At 43.3% G+C, this 22,865-nt stretch overlaps 1 protein-coding gene and 1 pseudogene across 2 annotated transcripts in view; both read right to left on the reverse strand.

The window, feature by feature from the left end:
• Positions 1 to 22,865, reverse strand: part of RXFP1 (relaxin family peptide receptor 1) — a 155,879-nt gene that overhangs the window by 80,683 nt on the left and 52,331 nt on the right. Inside the window, exon 2 of the mRNA XM_032248564.1 lies at positions 18,077 to 18,214. Coding sequence (XP_032104455.1) covers positions 18,077 to 18,214 — 138 coding nt within the window. The remainder of the gene's footprint in view (positions 1 to 18,076; positions 18,215 to 22,865) is intronic.
• On the reverse strand, positions 1,291 to 6,166 carry LOC116530481 (annotated as a pseudogene). The gene has a single exon (XR_004260022.1). The product of XR_004260022.1 is annotated as a KAT8 regulatory NSL complex subunit 3 pseudogene (transcript).

Below are 22,865 nucleotides of genomic sequence, written 5' to 3' on the forward strand. Positions count from 1 at the left end.
TTTCTCTGATTTTCAACTGCATTGTATCTTTCTCTCTCACTCTCTGTCTACACACACACACACACACACACACACGCACACACACACACACGGAAGAAAAAGTGGTAAGGAGGAGAAAGAGATGACGTCAGGTTGGAAGTAGGAAATTTTAGACTAGTGGAAAGAAACAGTACAAACCTCTAATTCTTCCCCAAGTCACAGCATAATATTTTGTACCTTTTAAATAGCACCATCATCAAACAAGCCTTTTGGCAATCAGTTTTTACCTTGCTTTTGGCTTTCCAAAGTATTTTTCTCTTTCTACCCATTACTTGCTTCCACGAAAAAGCAGAAGGCAGAAATATAGAACATCGGAAATGTTGCCAAAATTGCAAAGTTGGGAAGTTAGCAATTTAAAGAAAACAGCTTTGGTATTATGTATTTCTACATTTTAAATCCCGTGTGCTTCATATTTTACGGATGTATGAGACAGTGATCAGAATGGTTTTATATACTTTAGTAATCATCCTGATGAAATTTATTCTCTGATTTATCTTGAGGCACCAGAGGGTAGCGTAACAAGCATCGCACAGAAGGGAATATTGTGTTAGGGGATATGGTTTCTGGTATGTATTGGTAGTGTTCTAAAAACAGCACCAATAAAACAAATATTTTTACTCAAAAAGAGTTTTTCAACTAAAAATGACATAGTCATGCTGCAAATAAAATTAAAAAATATAGATTAAGAAAAATCTGCTCTTGCATGCTGCATGAGGTTACTAAACATTTGACTGAATGAATGAATGACTGGATTTCTGTCCTTAAAGACACTTCAGAGAAAGCTCAGTCTCCCTTATGCTAAAATAAAAACTGGGAGCTGGACATTTATCAACAACACAAATTTACAGTCTCCTCCACTGGAGACTCTCATTTATTTGATCGGCATGGAGTCTGGGGAACCTATATTTTTCGTAAGCGGCCTAGGTCCTAAAGCAAGTTTTGGAAGAACTGCATTATGGGATTTGCCATAGTCAACTAGGGTCCTTCTCACACTGCATTAGAGGACAGTTAGAATTTAGTCACATAAACATCTTGTGAATCAGAGAGGGTGTATTTCTTTTAAGCAAAGTTGCTGGATGTTGACCATCAAGTATTTTAAGGCACTCAAATAAGATTAATGCAGATGGTCCCAACGTAAGGACATTTTGCTCATAACTGTCTTATTATACTTATTGTAATCTGCTTCCTGCTATGCTTATTGATGCATATATTTTATCTCCTTATGAGAGTATAGTAGGAAATAATCTTTTTTTATTGTTGTTTTAAATTGTTTTTGCTAATGTAAGAACAGAACCATCACAGCTGCTCAGCTCTATAACCCATCCAGCCCAAGTCTGTAGTGCTGCTGGGGCCAAGAGTAGGCAGGTCTTCCTACCTCAGTGACCTCAAAGCCCAAGGATATCTCCATAGGGCATCAACATGTGCCTGTCATCCAAGAATTTAAGACCTTCCTGATCCTTCCACATTTTCTACCAATAGTACCACCTTCCGAGGTTGTGGATTCCAGGTCTTCTATGAAATAGGTAAAGCTTCCTTTTGTATTTCAAAAAATATAGTTTGTGAAGGGAACTGGAAAATACGACTCTAGGCCTCAACCACTTCATCTGTTGCCCTGTCCAAGGTGTAAAACAACCCATGTTCTCATAGCTCCCCTTCTTCAGTTGTGGAGTTCTTCAAGGTGGACAGACCATACCTAAGGAAGTCATCCATTACAAGCACACTAGAATTTCCCATAAAGGCAGGTCAACTTGTTAGTTTTTCTTTGTCCCCAGCATACACTGAGCCAACAACTTTTCTTAAGTCATGAATGGCTTGTTTGGGGCTCTGTCTGGCTTAAATGATTCCTAAAAGCTTCACATAGCTCATATAGTCTTATTGCCCTCTGCTCTTTTGGTGTGATACGATCCTACCCGTAAAGCTATCAAACCCCTGGTTCCTGGATGCCTCCTTAGACTTCATACCTTCCTCAAGTTTACTGAAAACTTCCTGAATTTAAGAAATTTCAGAAAATCACCAGCTAATGCAAAACGCAGCCTAATTCTCTGTGACTCCCTGTTGAGATCAGCTTTTCAGGTCAGGGAGGGAAGGTATGGTGTTTAGGGTACCCTCTCCTATCACACACATCCCTCCTGCCCACAGTACCCTGACCTACCTTGCCTGAGACTCCTAGACACTATGCACTGCCTTCTGGCTGCCACTCAGACTGTCCAGGAAGGTTCCCAGATCGAATACAGGTGGCCTGGTATAGATACATATTGTATTGTGGGTCAGGACCATGGTTTCTAATTTAAGCCCTTCCTGTGACAGAAAAGGACACTGAATAGAGTTACCCTTGGGTTGCCTAATTTATTACCTTAACTTGAAACATTCTAAGTGTGGGAGCCTGCTCTGGAGGATAGCTTCAAAAGCAAATCTAAAACTATCTTTGCACACAGGTGTTATGAATAGATAAGTAGGGGCTCAGAGCTCCCTCTTCTGTGACCACTCCTCCAGGGACTGCCACCTACAGGGCTCACTGGTACCAACAGCCCTGCATAGTAGAGTCACTGTCGATCATCTTCCCACTTCTAAGCAGGAAGACAAAAAGTCTCACGCAATAGAAACACTGAAGCATGGCCTTCATCATCCTGATGCCACAAGTTTCCTGGGATGGCCAAGATACTACCTTAGCTTGTCGTCCCTGATTCCCCTCCAGAGACTGGAGACAGAGCATTTTCAGGGGTTGGGGTTTCTTCTCTGACTCTGCAAATTCTTCTCTTTATCTCCAGCTGAATCACTAGTTCCTTGGGTGGCAGAGCAGAGACCTAAGCCCAAACCACAGGGCTTACTGGCATGTCCTTCAAGCCACTTCCTTTGCTGTTCCATTCTTCTTCTTCAGCCTATCTGAATCTGCGGCTTCTCTGGATACAGAAACTACCCAAAGCATGGTGAAAAAGACAAATGGGCCAGGTTTCACCTGGCAACCACTGCTCCTAACATCTAGAGTAAGTCAAAGAGGCTGAAAATGACAGCCCAGTTCTCTTTGCCTTCATTATGATACTAACAAAAACCGGAAGATTTCATGTGTCAGCAGGCTACTCAGTATCTGGTACGGTTTCTAACGTGGAGTTGCATGGGGAGCACTCTCCCATGGCTGCTCAGCAAAGGCAACAGTGATGTCCAAAACAAGCCCTTCTGGCTCTGAACCACCAGTTGGCAGTCCAGTGACTCCAGTCTTTAGCAAAGGGCTTTCCATTCTAACTCCCGAAGCCCAGAAGTCCCAGACCACATGGATGTCTCCTCCTAACTGGGCACAGAGTTTGGCACAGACCTCCAAAAGGAAACACCTTCCTTATGCAGCAGGCGGTCCAATACTGACGCTTGGGTCAAACCACAGCTTAAGCAGGGGAAGAAGTGCCTCTGATCCGTGCACAGTCAGATCTGCTGAGGAGGCTGGGGAGCCCAGGAACCAGATTCGCAGATCCTGGACGATGGTGTTTCCCTCGCTGGTGCCATATCACCTAACCTAATGGTTTCTCTGAAGCCTCAACCGCCCAACTCTGAAGACAGTTGGCAGAGAGGAAAAAATGACGGTCTTAAAGAGGTCTTCAGAAACGTGGACAACTCAGTAGGACCACACACGTGCCCAGGGCACACCACGAGACAGCCATCACCAACTTGGTAAGGTGGACATATCACATGGCATCTTCAGGGTGCTGGAGGCAGGCACTGTGAGCTGGAGGGCAGCACCTGGGAAAGGGGCTCCTCAGATGGAGCTAATCCTGAGCCCATGGGGCTCAGCGCGGTGATCCTGCTCAGCTGGCCAAAAAGTGTCAGAGAAATGGTGGTGGGGACCTTCAAGCCTGATGCTTGGTAGAGATCTGAGCCAGGCCAGGGAAGCTGCCTGCCAACTTAGCGAGGCTCCCATTGGTCAGCAGCTGGTGGATGGCTGTGGGCTTCCCACCAGGAGTGGCACCCAAGGAGGAGAGAGTGGTGGCCACAGGATGGTACGGACAATGGTGCTGGTTCCTGTGATGATGGCACCCAGGCTCTGCATGGGGGTACGCAACTTCACACTGGTGGCCTGTGGGGCTGGTCCTGGGGAGAGATTTGCTGGAAGGCCAGAGGTCTTGCTGCTGATATCCTGTAAGCTGAAGCTGAGGCCTTGGAGGAGGCTGCTGGCTGATGTGGCACCTGGGAGGCAGCTTCCAGGAGAGGTGGCCGCTAAGTGGCTCTGCAGCGTGTGCAAGGCACTGGGTCCAGTGCTACCGGAGACCACTGAAGGGGCTGGGCTGGCTGAGACTCCACCTTCAGAAGCACTGGACTTGGTTGTGGTGAGAAGCCCTGTGAGCTCCTTGGCCCCTGCTGAAGCCTGCCCCAGTGTCATGGTGATGGGCTTCCCACCTTCTGGAGCACTTCCTTGGGAAGGAGCACAAGGCCCTCCAGCTCCCCTTGGGAGATAAGGGACACCTTAATCTTCAGTCGCTTGGAGGTCTTACTGTCAGGAAGAGGACTCGAGGGAAGGTGTCGCTTCAGTTGGACCCTAAGATCCTCTTTATCTCCTTCCTCCACTGGTTCTGATGAAATAGGAACTTGAGCTCGTTTGTGGATCAGCACAGCTTCTGTCCACTGCACATGTCTCTTCAGCAGCTGAGAGCTTCAATCTGACCGGACTTCAGGGCAGAGGTCACTGTGGTCACTTTGGTCTTGGGACTGGACGTGGGGCTGCTGGACACACTGGAGAGATCCTCTGAGCCTGAGGGTGAGGCGGGCAGCTTGGAGACTGGGGAGGCAGGTCGACTGCCCTGCTCAGGGACTTCAAAGACCAAGTCTCTGCAGGCCACATCGTGGGGCTTCTTCTTTTCCGCATCCTGACCCCAAGGTTTAGAGCCCAAGTGACCCTCAGCAAGAGTGAGCACTCCAGTCAGAAAGTCCACAATCTCATCCTGAAAACATCTGTCCACCATGCTCTGAGTCAATCCTGATTTCTTCTTTGCTTTGCTTATTCTGAGATTGTCATCAGCTCCCCTAACCACCACCAAGCTGTTCTCAGCTCGAATCCTCTCCTGAAAGTCCTCCATGGCTTCAGGGTGACACTGAAGGGAATTCTGAACAATGACAAAGAGAACTGGAGTCTTCATATCCAGGAGGGGATCATCTACCTCCCCTCTGGGGCCATCCACGGTAAATAGAGGAAAACCAAGGCAGACAAGTGCAGTGACGTACTCCATCACTGACACATGACAGGCCACAAGCTCCGGTATTCCAGCCAATCAAGATAATGGGTTTGTGTGGGAAATGGCTGTGAATCTCCAGCACTTTGCTTCACACTGCCCCAGTCATATGCTTGAGACACTGTAGAACTCCTACCCTACTGCCATTGTTCAGCAGATGGGTGGCTACAGGGATGACCTTGCTTAAGCAGGAGAGCTGAGATGGCCAGAATCAGTGGTGGCATGAAGTGGGAAACACAGCTGGAGGGACCAGAGAAAGCGATGAGAATCAGTGGGGAGCCAGGGAGTTTGCTTGGTTTGTTATGAGAATGCACCCCCACAGCAGGGTCCCAGGTCCTCTTCAGTAGGAGAGACAAGGCCTCAGCTCCTGCAGCCCCAGTCTTCGTGTTGGATGACACGAGCATCCGGTCAATCAAAGTTGGGATCTTCCCCTTCAGCATCTGCAAAGCATCCAGGTAGGCTGCCAGCATGGGCAGACTCGAGGTCTCCACAAGGGTGGTGTGCAGCCATTGGATCAGCTTGGTGTCCCAGCTCCCACTTGCCAGACCCGGCTGCACTCTCCTCACACACTTGTCCTCAGCAACACGGCGCAGCACTGGCTCATTACAAGCCCCTTCACTGGCCAAGTGGGCAAGCCAGTCAGACTGCAGGGCTTTGAGGATCTTGTTGAATAGCTTGTTCTGGGCCATTGTCCAGCCAGTCCTGTTGACATGCTCCTCACAGTCTCTGGTGGGGGAGGGGCATCTGCATCAGTCCTGGTGAAGATGACATGCCGTTCACACTCATTCATCACGCTGCGTGCCTTTTGATTGTCATAGAGCGGCACAGGGGTTGACGTGACAGTCTCCACATCTATTGGGATGTCTGATTCCCTGTAAACAGGCGAGGAAATAGGACCAGGCCACACATACTTCACAGGTATTTAATAATCATATGGTACTTTCGTGCTGCCGCTGGGGAGTGACAAAGAGCATGCGGGTGACATGGGTGCTACTGGCATCTGGGTGGGCACTCCAAGGCTTGGCATAGTTATGATCCAGAAAAACCAGGTCCAGCTCCCGTTTGTGCACTGAAAGCAGGAAGAGCAGCGAGGTGCCCATGCGTTGGGCTGAAGTCTGGAAGTCCCTCTCCCCACCCAGTAGGCCATGTCAGTGGAGGGACAGAAAGTAAGAGCCTGGGTATCTGCATGCTAGTCACCCGCGGTCTTCAGGCCGCGTGCTCGGCCCGGGATATAATCTTTTTAACCTATGTATTTTTGTATACTTCAGTGACTACTAAGGTACTTTTACCTTTTTTTCTTTTATCATCCAGTTCAAAATGCCATAAGGTACTTTCAATATCAACGAAATCTATCATTTTAATATCATTGAAATCCAGTTCTTACTAGCCCTCGTAAAGTGTTTAAAATACATAAAATGCAAAAACATGATTTCACTTACACCAAGTATTAGTTATAATTTAGTTTTATTGGCAAGTGAGTTAGGCATACCAATTTGAATTCTACAGAAGGCATCTTTCTCCCCCATGTTGTTAGATTTCCTGGCATTGGCATTCGGGGGTGAGGACAAAGGATGAGATTTGGTTGGGGACAGAAAAGCCTGATAAAGCACCCAAGTTTCCTGGGTGCATTAACTTGTCATAATGCTTTATTAGGCTTTTCTGAAATAGCTTCGCAGGATTATCCTTGAGAAGAGAGTTTTATGGTAAAATATGTTTGGGAAATGCTGCATCCTGTATCCCCACTTGGAATTAATAATGCATGCTGGTATGATGAAGTGAGAACTCAGGCAATAAAGAAATAGCTTTAATTTAACTCTTTCTATGTGACACCTTTTAATGCATTTTGGAAAATGTTTGTTTTTGCATTTGCACAAGAAAGACTATTCGTCTAGATCAGTGGTTTTCGTAGTGTAGATCTGGGACCAGCATCAGCAACAGCATCACCAAGGAACTTGAAAGAAAAGCAAATTCTTGGGCCTTATCTCAGAGGCACTGAATTAGAAGCTCTGCAACCTGAGAGCCCAGCAATCTGTGTTTTAACAAGTCTCAAGTGATTAGATGCCTGCCAAAGTTAAAAACTTCTGATTTAGGCTAATCATTTTTCTAGGTGTTACGAATTGGATGATAAAATTTTCTCCACTGCATGTGAATGCAGATGCCTGGGCTTTACTCCTACATACTCGATTAGCATTTCTGGGGTGGAGGGTTAGGACTCAGCATCTTTTACCAGCCCCCAGGTGGCTCAGATGCAGGTAGTCCTCAGAAACGTTCCTGTCGATTTGCAGGGTCACTCCTGGGCTACCTTGATGTTTAGTTGAGGGACTTACGCCTCTGTCAGAGAAGAAGCCAGAACAAAGAATGTGTGATGATGTCGTGTTAAATGGTATGATCATTCATGAAAATGAAAGGCTAAATCTGATAGTTTACTAAGTATACATGCTTATTGATAATGAGTAAGTGATTGATTTATAATTTATGAGGCTTGGATTTACGCAGAGTGGAGCCTGCCTGCCTTCCTTCCTTCTTTCTTTTCCTTCCTTCCTTCTCTTTCTTTCTTCTTCCCTTCCTTTCTTTCTTCCTTCCTCCCTCCCTCACTCCCTTCCTTCCTTCCTTCTCTCTCTCTCTCTCTTTCTTCTTTCTTTTTTTTCTGAGACAGAGTTTCTCACTTGTTGCCTAGGCTGGAGTACAAAAGTGCAATCTCAGCTCAATGCAACCTCCACCTCCTGGGTTCAAGCGATTCTCCTGCTTCAGCCTCCCGAGTAGCTGGGATTACAGGCACATGCCATCATGTCTGGCTAATTTTTATATTTTTTAGTAGACATGGGGTTTCACCATGTTGGCCAGGCTGGTCTTGAACTCCTGACCTCAGGTGATCTGCCTGCTTAGACCTTCCAAAGTTCTGGGATTACAAGCATGAGCCACTACACCCTGCAAAAGTGGAGCCTTTCTGATTCTCACATATTTACTGAACTTTCAGTACTCATTCTTGGAACACAGTGGAACATCTTTTGCTCATAAAGTAAAATGAAGTTATTATCCCCAAGAACAGAGGTGCCCTGGGCCACTAGAGTAAACCTTGGAATGCAGGCTGGCCAGGCAGAGCAACTCATCAAACTGTGTGGAGTTTCTTTAAAATTAATGACAACATAAGTTTGTGGGACAGAATATATATACCTTTTTCTGGGGTCTTAATACATTTTGGAAGTAACTCTTTATGGAAATTAAAGGATATGACATTATCCTGGGCATCTTTTAAAGGAATTTGAGGCCACTAATGAATTACATTTTGTGTCCTATATAAGAGGCAGTGTCCTGAGAGGAAAATCTTTGTGGTGGTAACCCATACATTGTATAAATATCACTGGAAAAACACAAATAAACAAATTTGAGATTAAAGCCAGCTCTGTATTTTCAGAAAAGCCTAAAGTTCAGCTACTTAGGTATTTGCAAAGTTGTTTTGAGAATAATAAATAGAAAACCAGAAAAATTTGAAAATACAATGCATGATTATACTTTAACACACATATTTATGGCCCACGTCACTTTTCCTCATGTGTTTTATTTACATTTTTAATTTTTATGGGTACATGGTAGATGTATATATTTCGGGGTATATAAGATATTTTGATACAGGCATGCAACGTGTATCCTTCTGCGTTTTTAACTTGAAAAAAAGACAAACCACCAACTTCAGTGGGATATTCTAAAATGAGAACAGCTAACATCTCCAGCAAACCACCTGGCATTGCCGTCATTCTGATAGTTGTATAGAAAGTTGTACTTTGGAAATGATGGAATAATTAATGTTCCAGAATTTTAAAGGCAGGACCAATTAAAAATTTAAAAAGTACTTGATATACTTCAAACATTCTTGTAATCTTATTTGAAAACATGTATCATCACCATCGCACCCATAAATAAGTACTGCTTATCTAATTTCATGGATTAGTGCGTGCCAGGCCAGTGACGGGAAAAATGCTCTGGGGTATTAACAAAGTTTTCTTTCTCTTAAATTCCTTGCAATTTCTGCCCCTTTTCCTATTTTAGACAGCCAGAATTTCCCACTTTAACTGCATGAAAGGGATGGCACAGAGGTTTACAGATAATAAGGGAGTCAAATTTCTTGGTATTTGATTTTTAAATGCTTAAATTTGATCACTGACAATAGATCTGGAAAACCAAAAAAGAGAACAGTTGAGCTTTGCTGTTCTCAGACTGAACAAAAACCTTGTACCAGAAAGAGAGAGTGGAGGGGTCTTTCTTCCTTCCCTCTTCCTTGGGCTGAATGTAGGGGAAACCACACATTTCCCACATTGGTTTCTGGGCTCTGGGGCAGGGGTAGCCTGATGTCCTTTGCTAAGTAGAGGCCATACGTATGGCAGGACCCACAGAATTACTGCACACTCTGGCTTGACATGGGAATAGTAGAGTAGAAATGGCCATAAGGGCCTTGGCAGATGGACTGAAATATGAGCTTGAAAGTTCTCCTGGGCTCAGCCTGGCTCAGGAGTACTAAATGTTTCCTGTGAGCCCCAGAATGCCACAGATGTAGGCAGGAGTGGCACTGGATGTGGAAGGGCCTAAGACAGGCAGGAGATGACAGAGTGGTGACTTATGGCAGAGGACCAGATAGACTTATGCACATCTTAGAGGATGCTGCTATCCTCAGCTGATAACAGACAACCAGATCCCCTACACAATGTCCTGGCACCACAGAGATTGTTGAGCTCAATTGCAATCCCAGGTGAAGGAAAATGAATCAGACCTTTAACTGCCTTGGTTTAGACTTCTACCACTTCGAAGAACGGAGACTTGTAGCATAAACTGGACACAGAAAAATAAAGATTTACATTTCTTACTCACTTGAGAAGTTGAACTGATTGCCATGTCTGCTGCTATCATTTGGATGTTTGTTCCCACCCAACCCCATGTTAAAATTTAATCCCCAATGTGATGGTATTAGGAGTATTGGGAGGTGGGTCCTAGTTTGGATCACAATTGTGGGTCACTCATGAATAGATTAATGCTGTCCCTTGAAGGTGAATGACTTCTCTCTCACTCTATTGGTTCAAAAGAGAGCTAGCTGTTAAAAAGAGCCTGGTACTACCCCTTCTCTCTCCTGCTTCCTCTCTCCCATGTAATCTCTGCACACACTGGCTCCCCTCTGCCTTCTGCGATGAGTGGAAGCAGCTGAGCCCTCACCAGAAGCTGAGCAGATGCTGGCACCCTGCTTTTTGTACAGTAAGCAGAACTATAAGCCAAAGAAACCTCTTTGGTTCATAAACTACCCAGCCACAACCATTCCTTTAAAACAATGCAAAACAGACATCCACCATGCGTAGCACAGTGAATCAATTTCCCCATCTTTAAAGGGAGCAAAAATTGTACCTTTCTCTTGGATTGCCATGAAGATTAAATGAAGTAAAATGTATAAAGCACTCAAAATGGAAATACTATTATACTTGCCATTTTAGGTTTGGAAGTTTGTCTAATCTCTTATATATGATATTTTAAAAGGAAAGTTAAAATAATTTACCTTTTTAAAACTGAAATCTAAGTAACTCCTAACCTCAGGTTATCTGCCGAACTTGGCCTTTCCACCCTGCCCACTGGATGTTTAACATCTTTTAAAAAAACCTTTCTAGGCGAGGAACAGATTGTCTTTCCCAGGGTTTGTTTGGGCAAAGGGTGCTCAGAGCATGCATTTGATATGCAAGCTAACCAATGGAGACCCAGACCTCCTCTTCGCCCACACACCCTGGAGGCAATACTCCTCCGCCTTCGTCATCCTAGGGCCAGGCAGCAGGGAGGTAAGGACCAGGTAGGGAAGTAAGGCTTACCCCTGGAGTTTAGAACCTTCCAAAATTATTCAAATCAGTGCATCTTAAGCTGCTCACCCAGCCCTGCCTTGCGTTTCCCTTGGAAACCCCACTAAAAGCTCTGGCCGGATGCATCCCCTCTCACCCCTGTCTTCCTCCTCCTGAGCACCCTGGTGTCTTTCCCATCTAGCCCTGTGTGGTATGCCCTGCCTCCTGTCTCTACAACCTGTGAGAATAATAAACTTTTGTGTTTCTGAGCCTCCCCCATGCCTCCTATAGCCATACCTGACTCTCCATAAAAGAGTACAAAACACCTGGTAAAACGCATGTGGTTCAAGTTTAATACAACCCAGAACTGCAGGTGAACAGTGAAGCAAAATCATCTTTAGGAGGTTTTGTGCCACTTACAATTATGCATGAGAACAGCTCATTGGAAATACTGTCCAAAACTCACTAAGACTAAATTCGAAGGCTCGCTTTAATCTGGACCAGGACTTTATGTCGGCCTTAATATTTACTTAGGTCCACAGAAGATAGCCCTTCTCCATGCCCTGTCCTACCTGCATTGTTCCCCAGGGCTGCAGTAACAAATTCCCACAAACTTGGCGACTTGAAATAAGAGAAGTTGACTGGGCGCAGTGGATCATGCCTGTAATGCCAGGACTTTGTGAGGCCGAGACGGGCGGATCATGAGGTCAAGAGATCGAGACCATCTTGGCCAAAATGGTGAAACCCTGTCTCTACTAAAACAAAACAAAACAAAATTAGCTGAGTGTGGTGGCGCACACCTGTAGTTCCAGCTACTTGGGAGGTTGAGTCAGGAGAATCGCTTGAACCCGGGAGGTGGGGGTTGCAGTGAGCGGAGGTTGCCCCACTGCACTCTAGCCTAGCAACGGAGCGAGACTGTCTCAAAAAAAAAAAAAAAAAAAAACAAACAAGAGAAGTTTGTTCTCTCACAGTTCTGGAGGCCAGATGTCTGCAACCAAGGTGTCAGCGGGGTCACGGCGTCTCAGAAGGTTCTGGGGCAGAATCTATCCTTGCTGCTTTCAGCTTCTGATGGCCCCTGGTGTTCCTTGGTTTGCGGCAGCATCACACCGGTCTCTGCCTCTGTCTTCACATGGCCTTCTTCTCTCCAGCATCTCTGTATGCCATTCCCTATCTCTTGCAAGGACACTGTCATTGGATCTAGGGCTCACCCTGATCTAGTATGATGTCAGTCTTTACCTGCATTATATTTGCAAAAACCCTATTTCCAAATAAGGTCACATTATTTGCATGTTAATTTTTGGCAGGTACGAATGCACTAAACTACCCAAAATGTATTAGAAGGGGTTTTCCATTTCCCCTGTGGGCTACAGAATTGCCAGTATGTAAACAGACTGACAAAGGCCTTTATCCTTTTCCTGTAGACAAGGCTGCTAAAGTGCTAAAGAACAAGAGTGCAGAGGAGCAGTACCAGAACGCTGGTCTTCTCAGTCTAGTAATTCAACCTGTCTCTAGGATAAGGTTTGGTTAATGTAACCATGAGGGGGAGCCCTCATTTAGCACAGCCTTCTGCTTATAACAAGGGATGCTAGAGCAAATTCTAATCTGGAAATGCAAAGAGTTTCTTTTAAATAGAAACCTAGAAGTAGTGAACTAATTTAATAGCATCTGAGAATTTGATGCTTCTTTAACATTTTTGCTACTGCGTTTGCACTCATTTGAAAATGAACACAAATGATTCCTAAAGAATAATCCTCAACTTTTTGTTACCAGGTTCCTTTGGTATTTACCCAGACGTACCCTCTCAGGTATCACAGTTCTAGCTGAAAAACTGAAAGTTCCCTCCTTTCTGGGTTTGTCTTTGCTCTGATCAAACATTGCTCTGATGGCTTAAAAAATTTTTTTTGGTCCTTATGCTGTTTGATTGTGTCTATGACAGTTCTGAGTAGAGAATAGATTAGTGACACATGACAAAAACATATGGAATTATATGGGAATTATATAAAATGGCATAACTCAGGAAACATCTATACATTTCTATATTGAAGCTTACCAGTAAGGATCAAAGTTATAAAATCCAGGCATGGTGGCTCATGCCTGTAATCCCAGCACTTTGGGAGGTTGACGTGGGTAGAGAACAAGTTCAGGAGATTGAGACAACTCTGGCTAACACAGTGAAACCCTGTCTCTACTAAAAATACAAAAAATTAGCCAGGTGTGGTGGCCTGTGCCAGGTACTAGGGAGGCTGAGGCAGGAGAATCACTAGACTCCAGGAGGTAGAGGTGGCCGTGAGCTGAGATCGCACCACCGCACCCCAGCCTGGGCGACAGGGCGAAACTCCACCTCAAAAAAAAAAGACAGAAAGAAAAAAAAGAGAACAGCCTTGGGAGCATAAATGATCCAGATACTATAAAATGAAGGAAAAACCACACAGCTGGCAAGGGAAATTAAAGCAATTAGAGACAAGCAAAAATTACTGCATCTCATAATTTTTCCATCACCTGGACTCTAAAGATGGTGATGAAATTCTGCCATCCTTCCTGGAAAGTTCCAGCCTATTTTTGCATGGACAGCAGTAGCATGCCAATTGGGCATCTTTGAGATTTTGAACAGAGTTTTTTTTTTTTCTTCTATTTCTAGATGACTGTCACTAGTAGAATATCATTGGTTTTCCAAGAGGAGCTAAAAATTGTAGATAGTTGATAACAATGGAGTTTGTGAGCAAGTTAGAATGCTTACTTACCATATGGAAAACTTGATTCTAATGTATCTCTGTTTTGCTACCATTTTGCTTACATTCCTGATTTTCTGCTCATTGGGTTTAGGTTCATGGTTCTCAAAACTTTGTGTGTATTAGAATGACACAAGGCTCTTATTGAAACAGAGCTTTTAATTCAATAGGTCTGGGATGGAACCTGAGAATTTCTATTTCATTTTTAAAAGTTTTAGATAAATATTTTAAAATAATTATTTTTTTCCTTTTTTTTTTAAACAAAATTAAGACAGGTTTTTGACATGTTGCCCAGTCTGGCCTTCCAACTCCTGGGCTCAAGCAATCTTCCCACTTTGGCCTCTGAAAGTGCTGGGATTTAACAGGTGTGAGTCACTGGGCCCGGCCAAAATTTGTATTTCTAACAACTTCCTGGGTGATGTTGATGAATTTGGTCTCAGGACTACTTTTGGAGATCTACTAGTCTAGGTGAATTTCAAGAAAGTTATGTGATTCCGGCATAAGAAGATCAGCAACAAATTGAAATAGTGATTTTTTACCTAGACATGTCCCTTTTTCCCCAGTTTTCCAAAACTGGACTTGAGGGTTTTCAAATGTTGGCAATGGTGAATTAAGGATACAGACAAGGTCCCAGGCATCATGGCATAGCTGATCCATAGATGACCGCAGGTGTATAGGAAAATCCAGCTGAGACCAGAACTGCCTAGTTGATCTCAGTGGATCCATCCAAAATTGCTGACCCCAGGAACGATAAGCTAAATAATGGTTACTTTTAGGTCATTATGTTCATAAAATAACTACAACTAACTGATAGACTAGGTAACATTTATTGAGTGCTAATTTCATGTCCTGTTGTCTTAGTCAGCTCAGGTTATGATAACTAAGTAGCATAGATTGGGTGGCTTAAACATATACGTTTATTTCTCATAGTTCTGGAAACTGGAAGGTCCGAGATCAAGGTGCTGGTAAAGTCAGGCCTTGTGATGGCCCATTTTCTGGTTCACAGACAGCACTTTTCTTGTTGTTTCCTTACATGGTGGAGACATGAAGCAAGCTCCTTTGGGACTCATAAGGATACTAATCCCCGCTTATGACCTCATGTATTCCTAATTACATCCCCAAATTCCCACCTCCAAATCCTATCACACTGGGTGATAGGGCTTCAACATAGGAACCTTATGGGGGACACAAGCATTTAGCCCGTAGCATCTGTACTCTGCTAAGCACCTCAGATACATCATTGTCTCATGGACTCCTGTTAACAACCCACGAAAATGGATTCTCTTACTACTCCCCTTTTATAGAAAAGAAAACAGCCATTTTTTTGCCTTCCTTTATAGCTAAAATTTAACTCTGACTATTGAACTTGCTCTCTAAAACCCCAATGCCCTATTGCCTCTGTCTTAATTTGCTTTTTGGTGAATCCTGAGAAGCTTGCATGATTTTAAGGATTATTACTGTAAGGATTGCTACTTTTGCCACTTGGCCTCTTTAAAGTTAACACTAAAGCTAGAGTTCCCAAGCTTTTTTCCACTGAGAAGCTACATTTGGTGGTAAATTTGCTATTCCTACCACCCTCCTTTCCTGCTTCCTGCTGCCATTTTAATTGGAGTGAAGTTTTCCTGTTACTCTGTTTAGAACTCTCTATTTGAATTGCCAGCAGGTCGAGGGGGAACTGGCTGGCAGTGGGCAGAACACTGTTTCATCTAATTAAAAAATTATGTAATATTAATTTATTTTAACAAGATTTTGTTTTAAAAAAATGAAAACATATTTATGGCCATCCAAATCAAATACAATTGCAGCTTAAGCTCAGTAGTTTAGATAGTGTGGTTATACTTGAGTTGTTCACAACACATACAAACAGTGTTTCAAACTAGGAAGCGTCAAAAATAAAATTAGATCAAGTTTTATTTAAAACTATATTATCATACAGCAAGAGAAAGTACGGCTCGATATCAGGGGGACTTCAGCCCAGGCAGTAAGAAAGCTCAGAGGCATGTATTATAGGATGGCTCATAAAGTGAAAATGAGGAAGTTCTTCACCCTTTTCCATGACTGGTTTTTACAATGGGATTTCCAGGTGATAGGGGATTGGTTAAAAGTGATTTACCTTATACCATTTTAGAAAGATGATTTAAGTTTTGCTTGTGATTATCAGAGACATTTACAAGAAACAAGTTTCAGTTACCTTCAGGAAATAAGCTCAGTTAAGTTTTGCTTGTGTGGCCTAGCTGATTTTTTACAGGTAGGAGGATATTCAAGCCTGGTATTCATCTTATTTTGTGTTAACAAAAATTTAATTCCTTCAAGGTGGTTTCTTAAAAAGCCTGAAATTCCTGCGGAAGTGATCACAGCAAGGCTTCATTAGCATATATTATTTATGCGACACTTTGGCTATTAACATTGTTATGTGCTAACCTACCCTGTGTTAGCCTGACAGACTCCATCTTGCTGAGAGCCAGACAGAGTCCATCTTAACCTCTGCCTCACCCCTCCTGCCATTTCTCCCTTGAGTGCATACCTGGGTCATACTACTGTGCTGGGTCATGCTGTGCTTAGAACTATAGAGACATATAACCATTGTAGCCATATCCTGCTTGGCAAGCCCACTTGCTATTGTGAATACCCCCTTAACTGATTGTATGGCAAGTACCGAATACCCCTCTTGGTAACCAGCCTCCTTATCTAACTTGCTTGTTCTGCTTCTGTAAATTCTGCTTCAGCTAGGCTCCTCCTCCCCTATCTTAAGCAAGGTGTAAAAAGAAATCAAGCCCCTTCTTCGGGGCTGAGAGAATTTTAAGCATTAGCTGTCTCTTGGTCGCTGGCAATAAAGGACTCACAATTGGAACTCCGAGTGTGGTGCTTTCCTTCCAACTTGCTCGGATATAACAGTTATGCATCTTTTTGTCCTCCTAAAATAATACCTTATTTCTTGGCAGGTGATGAATCTATTTTACATTATTAACCGAGCTTAGTTTCCCAGTGACTCAGGTCCAAACAATTCAGGTTCTAACTTTGTATTTTTAAGGCTTCAGAAGTATGAACAAAATTCTAATGGAAAGCTGTTTTCCCAGATGTTTAAATTGGCCAGAACCCCTACTTACCAGCTTTATAAATCCATAGGTATGGTTACTGGTTAAATAGTAAGTAAGTTATATTTACATACTGTTGGTTTTGTCCCTTTTAGGAGGACTCACTTTTCTTCCCAAAGATAAGAAAGAGGGAAAGCATCCCACAATTAGATAACACCTCCTAGATGCCCAGCAATCTTCTAATTCTTTACACTTTATCTTCCTGAATTCTTACAGTATAGGCACAATTACCACGCCCGTTTATAAAATGAGGAAACTGAGGCACAGAGAGGTTACGAAATGTTCTCAAGTTTACGTAATTGGTTATTCTTGTACCCAGGTTCCAACTTGGGCAATGTGGCTCCAGAGATCGTAGTCTCAATTTCAACAGCATTCTGCCTCTAACACCTTATCTGGGCAGGTTTGGTGGGTCATTACAAGGGTGTCCAATCTTTGGGCTTCCCTGGGCCAGATTGGAAGAAGAGTTGCCTTGGGCCACACAGAAAATAACTTACACTAATGATGGCTGATGAGCTTTAAAAAAATCACAGAAAAATCTAATGCTTTCAGAAACCTGATGCATTTGTGTTGGGCCGCATTCAAAGGTGTCCTGGGCCACATGTGGCCTGTGGGCTGCCGGTTGGAAAATCTTGGTTAAAACTTACTCTATGTGCAACCGCTACTTGCCTGAAATATTGGCTGTGATACTATTACGTAGAGAGGAGTGTATACAGGCTGGACGTGGTGGCTCATGCCTGTAATCCCAGTGCTTTAAGAGGCCAAGGTGGGCGGATCACGAGGTCAGGAGTTTGAGACCAGTCTGACCAACATGGCGAAACCCTGTCTCTACTAAAAAGAAAAAAATACAAAAATTAGCCCGGCGTGTTGCATGCCTGTTATCCCTGCTACTCGGGACGCTGAAGCAGGAGAATCGCTTGAACCCGAGAGGCGGAGGTTGCAGGGAGCTGAGATTGCGCCATTACACTCCAGCCTGGGTGACAGAGCAAGAACCGGTCTTAGAAAGAAGGAAAAAAAAGAGTGGATATTGGAAGCTACTGAAATAAGTGTAAGATTTCCTTAAGCAACATATGTCTTGTATTTCACTTTGGTTTTCTTTTTTCCCATTTCTTTTTTTGTTGGGAGAAGCCTCAGCAACTTCACCTTCAGTCCTTTCTGCCCCTTTCTCTCACCGTGACCGTGGGGGCTTCACTCACCACAGTCGTCCTCATCGGCCTGATTCCCGCAGTCGTCCACACCGTTACAGTGCAGCAGCTGAGGCAAGCACTTCGTGGCGTTCCCACAGGGGAAGTAGCCAAGGGAGCACTTGACATCCTGTCCACCCCCATGAGAAACTGAGGAAAAGGGGAGAAGACACAAAGTTTGAAGGCGGTTAATACAAAGGCATGGCAAAGAGCAGTTTCTCCCTGACATTTTACAATCATTTGTCTTTCCCATCCTGGTTTATACAACCCTCATGCCAATTATTTTCCAGGAACCTTCACCTCTTAGGGTGTTCTTTTCCATGATTCCGGAAGATGCCAAAATTTCCCTCTTTGCCTTTGTTCATGCTCTTTCTCCCAGAATGTCTTCTCCATTCATCTCTTTTATGAAATGCCTGCCCATACTTTACAGTTCAATCCAATCACCTTCTTCTACAAACAGTTTTCGGCCAATATTTTGAAAAACAGAAATTTGTTGTATTCTTACTATGGGCTCAGAATCAAGGCTGGTCTGGTATTGAAACGATTTCATTGTCTGGGGAAATACCTGTAGTTCACTGTCTCAAGCCAAGGTGATTAAGGACATGGATACACACGTGGAGTGGGTTAAGGAGAGGAAAGTTTAGTTGACAAAAAAGAAGAAAGAGAGAGAAAGCTTCTTCATGCTGAGAAAGCAGGTCGCCCAAAAGAGGGTTTCTGGGTTTTGGGGTAGAACGCGATTGATTTTGTACAGAGTCTTGAGGAGGCGGCGATTGATTTACACAAAGCCCTGGAGATTGGTTTGACCAGGTGTGCCATTTACATAGCCTGCGGGAAAAGACCAAAGCGAATGGCCTTCCCAGCCTAATCCTTTATTATGCAAATGTGGCTTCTACCTGGTTGTTGCCCTGACACCTGCACTGTGGCTTTACCTGGCTGGTGCCATGACACCCACGTATGTAGTGACAAGGAAAAAGGAGTGGGAATTGTAATACTGAATTTGTCTGGCTTCGGCATTTACATAAGAAAGCTTCTAGCTTGCTTATCTGTGCTTGCAGCTTGACTTTTCAGGTTTTCTGTTAGAAAAGAAATGGTTTGGGGCTGCTTTTTATTAAAGGAAAATTCCACTGAGAACTCTCTTACCCTTTCTTTCTTTTTTTTTTTTTTTTTAGGTGAGGTTTTTGCTCTTGTTGCCCAGGCTGAAGTGCAATGGCACAATCTTGGCTCACTGCAATCTCCGCCTCCTGGGTTCAAGTGATTCTTCTGCCTCAGCCTCCCAAGTAGCTGGGATGGCAGGCATGCACCACCATGCCTGGCTAATTTTGTATTTTTAGTAGAGACAGGTTTTCACCATGTTGGTTAGGCTGGTCTTGAGCTCCTGACCTCAGGTGATCTGCCCACCTTGGTCTCCCAAAATTCTGGGATGACAGGTGTGAACCATATTGCCCCACCTCTTTTGCCCTTTCTAACTGCCTAAAGTGATTTCTTAATAACTCCTGTATTAGTATTAGAGGAAGAAGAAGACAAAGAGGATAACAGGAAAGCAGGTGCTTGTGATCATTTCTATATTCGATAGTTGCCATGTGCAAGATTTTATACACGCAGCACTGAATGAAACAGAGTCCCTGCTCTAGCGGAGATTACCATCTCCCAGGGAGGATACACTGAACAAGTTAATAATTACAATTTATGGAGAGGTCCAAAAAGAAAGAAAACAGGTGATATCATGCAAAATAACTGTGTGCTGGGGCTTTGCACATGGGGTAGTTAGTGGGAGGCCTCTGTAAAATGGTGCCATTTAAGCTGAGACCTGGAGGAAGAAAAGGAAATCACCCATGAGAGTAGCAGAGGTAGAAATGGGGAGGTGGTGGTGGTGGGTGAAGTGGTGAGGAAGAGGATCAAGCTGAGGATCAGGGAACTCTGGGAAGGTTGTGGTGATGGAGCCCAGCGAGCGGGGATGAGTGACATGAGCTGAGGTTGATGAGGTAGAGAAGTATCTTTGGGTAAAGGGAAGAAGTCTGGGTTTTATTTAAAATGCAAAGGGGAATCAATGAAGGATTTGAAGCCAAGGGGTCACTTAAGAAAGAGGTATGCTTTGTTCACATAATTCTGGCTACTGGGGTGGGGTGCTGTTGGGTAAGAGACTTGAGGGGAGGGTAAGAGGGAAAGCTGGGCTGCTGATTAGGAAACTTTGCAGTGCTCCAGGTGATAAACAAATGAGGCTTCATCTTGAATGGTGTCAGCAGAGAGGAGAGAAGTGAACATATTTGACGTGTACTTTAGGGGTAGATCGGAGAGAATCTTCTGAACTGGCTTGACCAGCTGGAAGCGTAGCAGCAACACTACTGAGACTCTGGGGGAACAGTAGGGTGCAAGAAGCCAGATAGCTCATTAGCCTTCATTTCCATCCTTCCCCAAGAGCCTCACCACATGAGTTTTCTAACTCAGCTCAACACTGGGCCACTCACCAGCACTCAGCCTTTTTAAAACCCTATCTTCTTCTCCTTTTTTTTATTAATTTAAATTAAATTAAATTAAATTTTTTAATTGTACTTTAGGTTTTGGGGTACATGTGCAGATCGTGGGGGATTGTTGCATAGGTACATACATGGCAATGTTGTTTGCTGCCTCCATCCCTCTGTCACCTATATCTGGCATTTCTCCCCGTGTTATCCCTCCCCAACCTCCCTACCCCCTGCTGCCCCTCCCCTATTTCCCCCCAACAGACCCCAGTGTGTGATGCTCCCCTCCCTGTGTCCATGTGTTCTCATTGTTCAACACCTGCCTATGAGTGAGAACATGCAGTTAAAATCCCATCTTTAATCCAGAAGTCCCATTCTGGGTTTCCATACCTTCCCCGACTTCTGAAACTCCTTCTCCATCACTACCATTCCCCCTCACCACCGTCACTTCCTCCTGAAATTTGGGCTCCAGCCTTGTTGGAATTCCTGACTCAGATTTTATTGGCTTACATCTAGGTGAGACTCTACTCCTCTTAAAATTCTATTAATTAATATCTTTTTACTTCCTTTTCTGAAGAAAAATTAGGCATTATTTGCAAAGATGTTTCTAGGAAAGAATCTGTTTAAGTGTCCAAGCTAATTTAAAAATTAAAGTTTTGAAATATTATCTGATTTGGTATATTTATACCCCTACAAATAAACATTTAATAGAATGAAGAGAGCTATAAGAACTTCAAAACTATCAATACTTCAAAAAGCAGTCCACTTTAACCTCTTTGCCCCAGATCCACCCATTTACACTAACCAGCAGTTAATTAAATTTCATCACATATTGGTTGTCCAATTGTTTCGAATGCTTTAATCTTATCCCCCTACAAAAAAGAGTTTTGGCAATTATGAATAAGCTGCTATAAACATCGGTGTGCAGGTTTTTGTGTTGGCCATATATTAACTATAATGCTTATGAAGATATAAGGACAGAATAGTTTGAATAATTAAAGCTTATTATGTAAAAATGTATTTGGGGGTCATCGATCAAAGCATGAAAAAAGTAAAAGTGACGACTTTATGAAGTACAGAGGGACTTCTTAACAATAGGGCAATTCACATTCTCATAGAGAAGCAATCCAGGCATGACAGGCTTTGACTGCATGTAGTCATTTCAGAGCACATAATTTGATGAAGGACATAGTCAAATCTATATAATAATGACCTGTGCTATAAATAGTGTTCTCAACTGTGAAATTATTCAAAATTAATCAATCTTTTTTCAACCAATTGTTTAAAACGAAGTCAAAAGAAGAGATTCGCATGCCAAAGGCCATTATTGGCATTATGATTCAACAGCTATATCAGGAATCTTAAATATTTTAAAGTGATATTTTAAAAGTAACTTTTGGGCCAGGCGTGGTGGCAAAATAGAGTAATCCCTGTAATTACAGGGATCACATCTGTAATCCCAGAACTTTGGGAGGTCAAGGTAGGTGGATATCTGAGGTCAGGAGTTCAAGACCAGCCTGGCCAACATGGTGAAACTCCGTCTCTACTAAAAACACAAAAAATTAGCTGGGTGTGGTGGCAGGTGCCTGTAATCCCAGCTACTTAGGAGGCTGAGGCAGGAGAATCACTTGAACCCGGGAGCTGAAGGTTGCAGTGAGCCGAGATTGCACCACTGCACTCCAGCCTGGGCAACAAGAGCAAAACTCTGTCTCAAAAAAAAAAAAAAGTAACTTTAACATTTTGAGATAATCTCAAATTGACAGAGAAGTTGCAAGTATTATATAAAGAACATTTCCCCAACTACCCAACCATTCGAGAGAGTAAGTTGTTGACCTGATGCTCCATCACCCCTAAATACTTTGGTATTTCCTACAAACAAGAACATTTTTCTATGTAAATAGAACCATTAAAATCAGGAATTTAACATGGACTTATTACTACCATTTAAACCTCAGAACGCATTCAAGTTTATGTATTGTCCCCACAAAAGGTCCTTTATAGTAAAAGGATCTGGTTTGGAGTCACTCCTTGCATTTAATTGTCACATTTCTTTAGCCTCTTTTCATTATCATGGCCTTGATACTTGAAAAATGCAAGTCAATTATTTTGTAGAATGTTCCTGAATTAGGGTTGTCTGATGTCCACCATAATTAGATTCAGGTTATGTATCTTTGGCATGAAATTCACACGAAATTCACACAAGTGATGCTCATTTCAACCTGCCAAGTAGTACAAGATATTGATTTGTCCCATTAGTGATTTCACCCAAATTCCAGAAGTGTAGCATTATCTTTGCAATTAATACACATTTTGTAGAGGGGTACTTTGAAACTGCAAAAATC

Source organism: Sapajus apella, unplaced genomic scaffold (genome assembly GCF_009761245.1).
Source record: "Sapajus apella isolate SASKATOON/1434 unplaced genomic scaffold, GSC_monkey_1.0 scaffold67, whole genome shotgun sequence".
Lineage (NCBI taxonomy): Eukaryota > Metazoa > Chordata > Mammalia > Primates > Cebidae > Sapajus > Sapajus apella.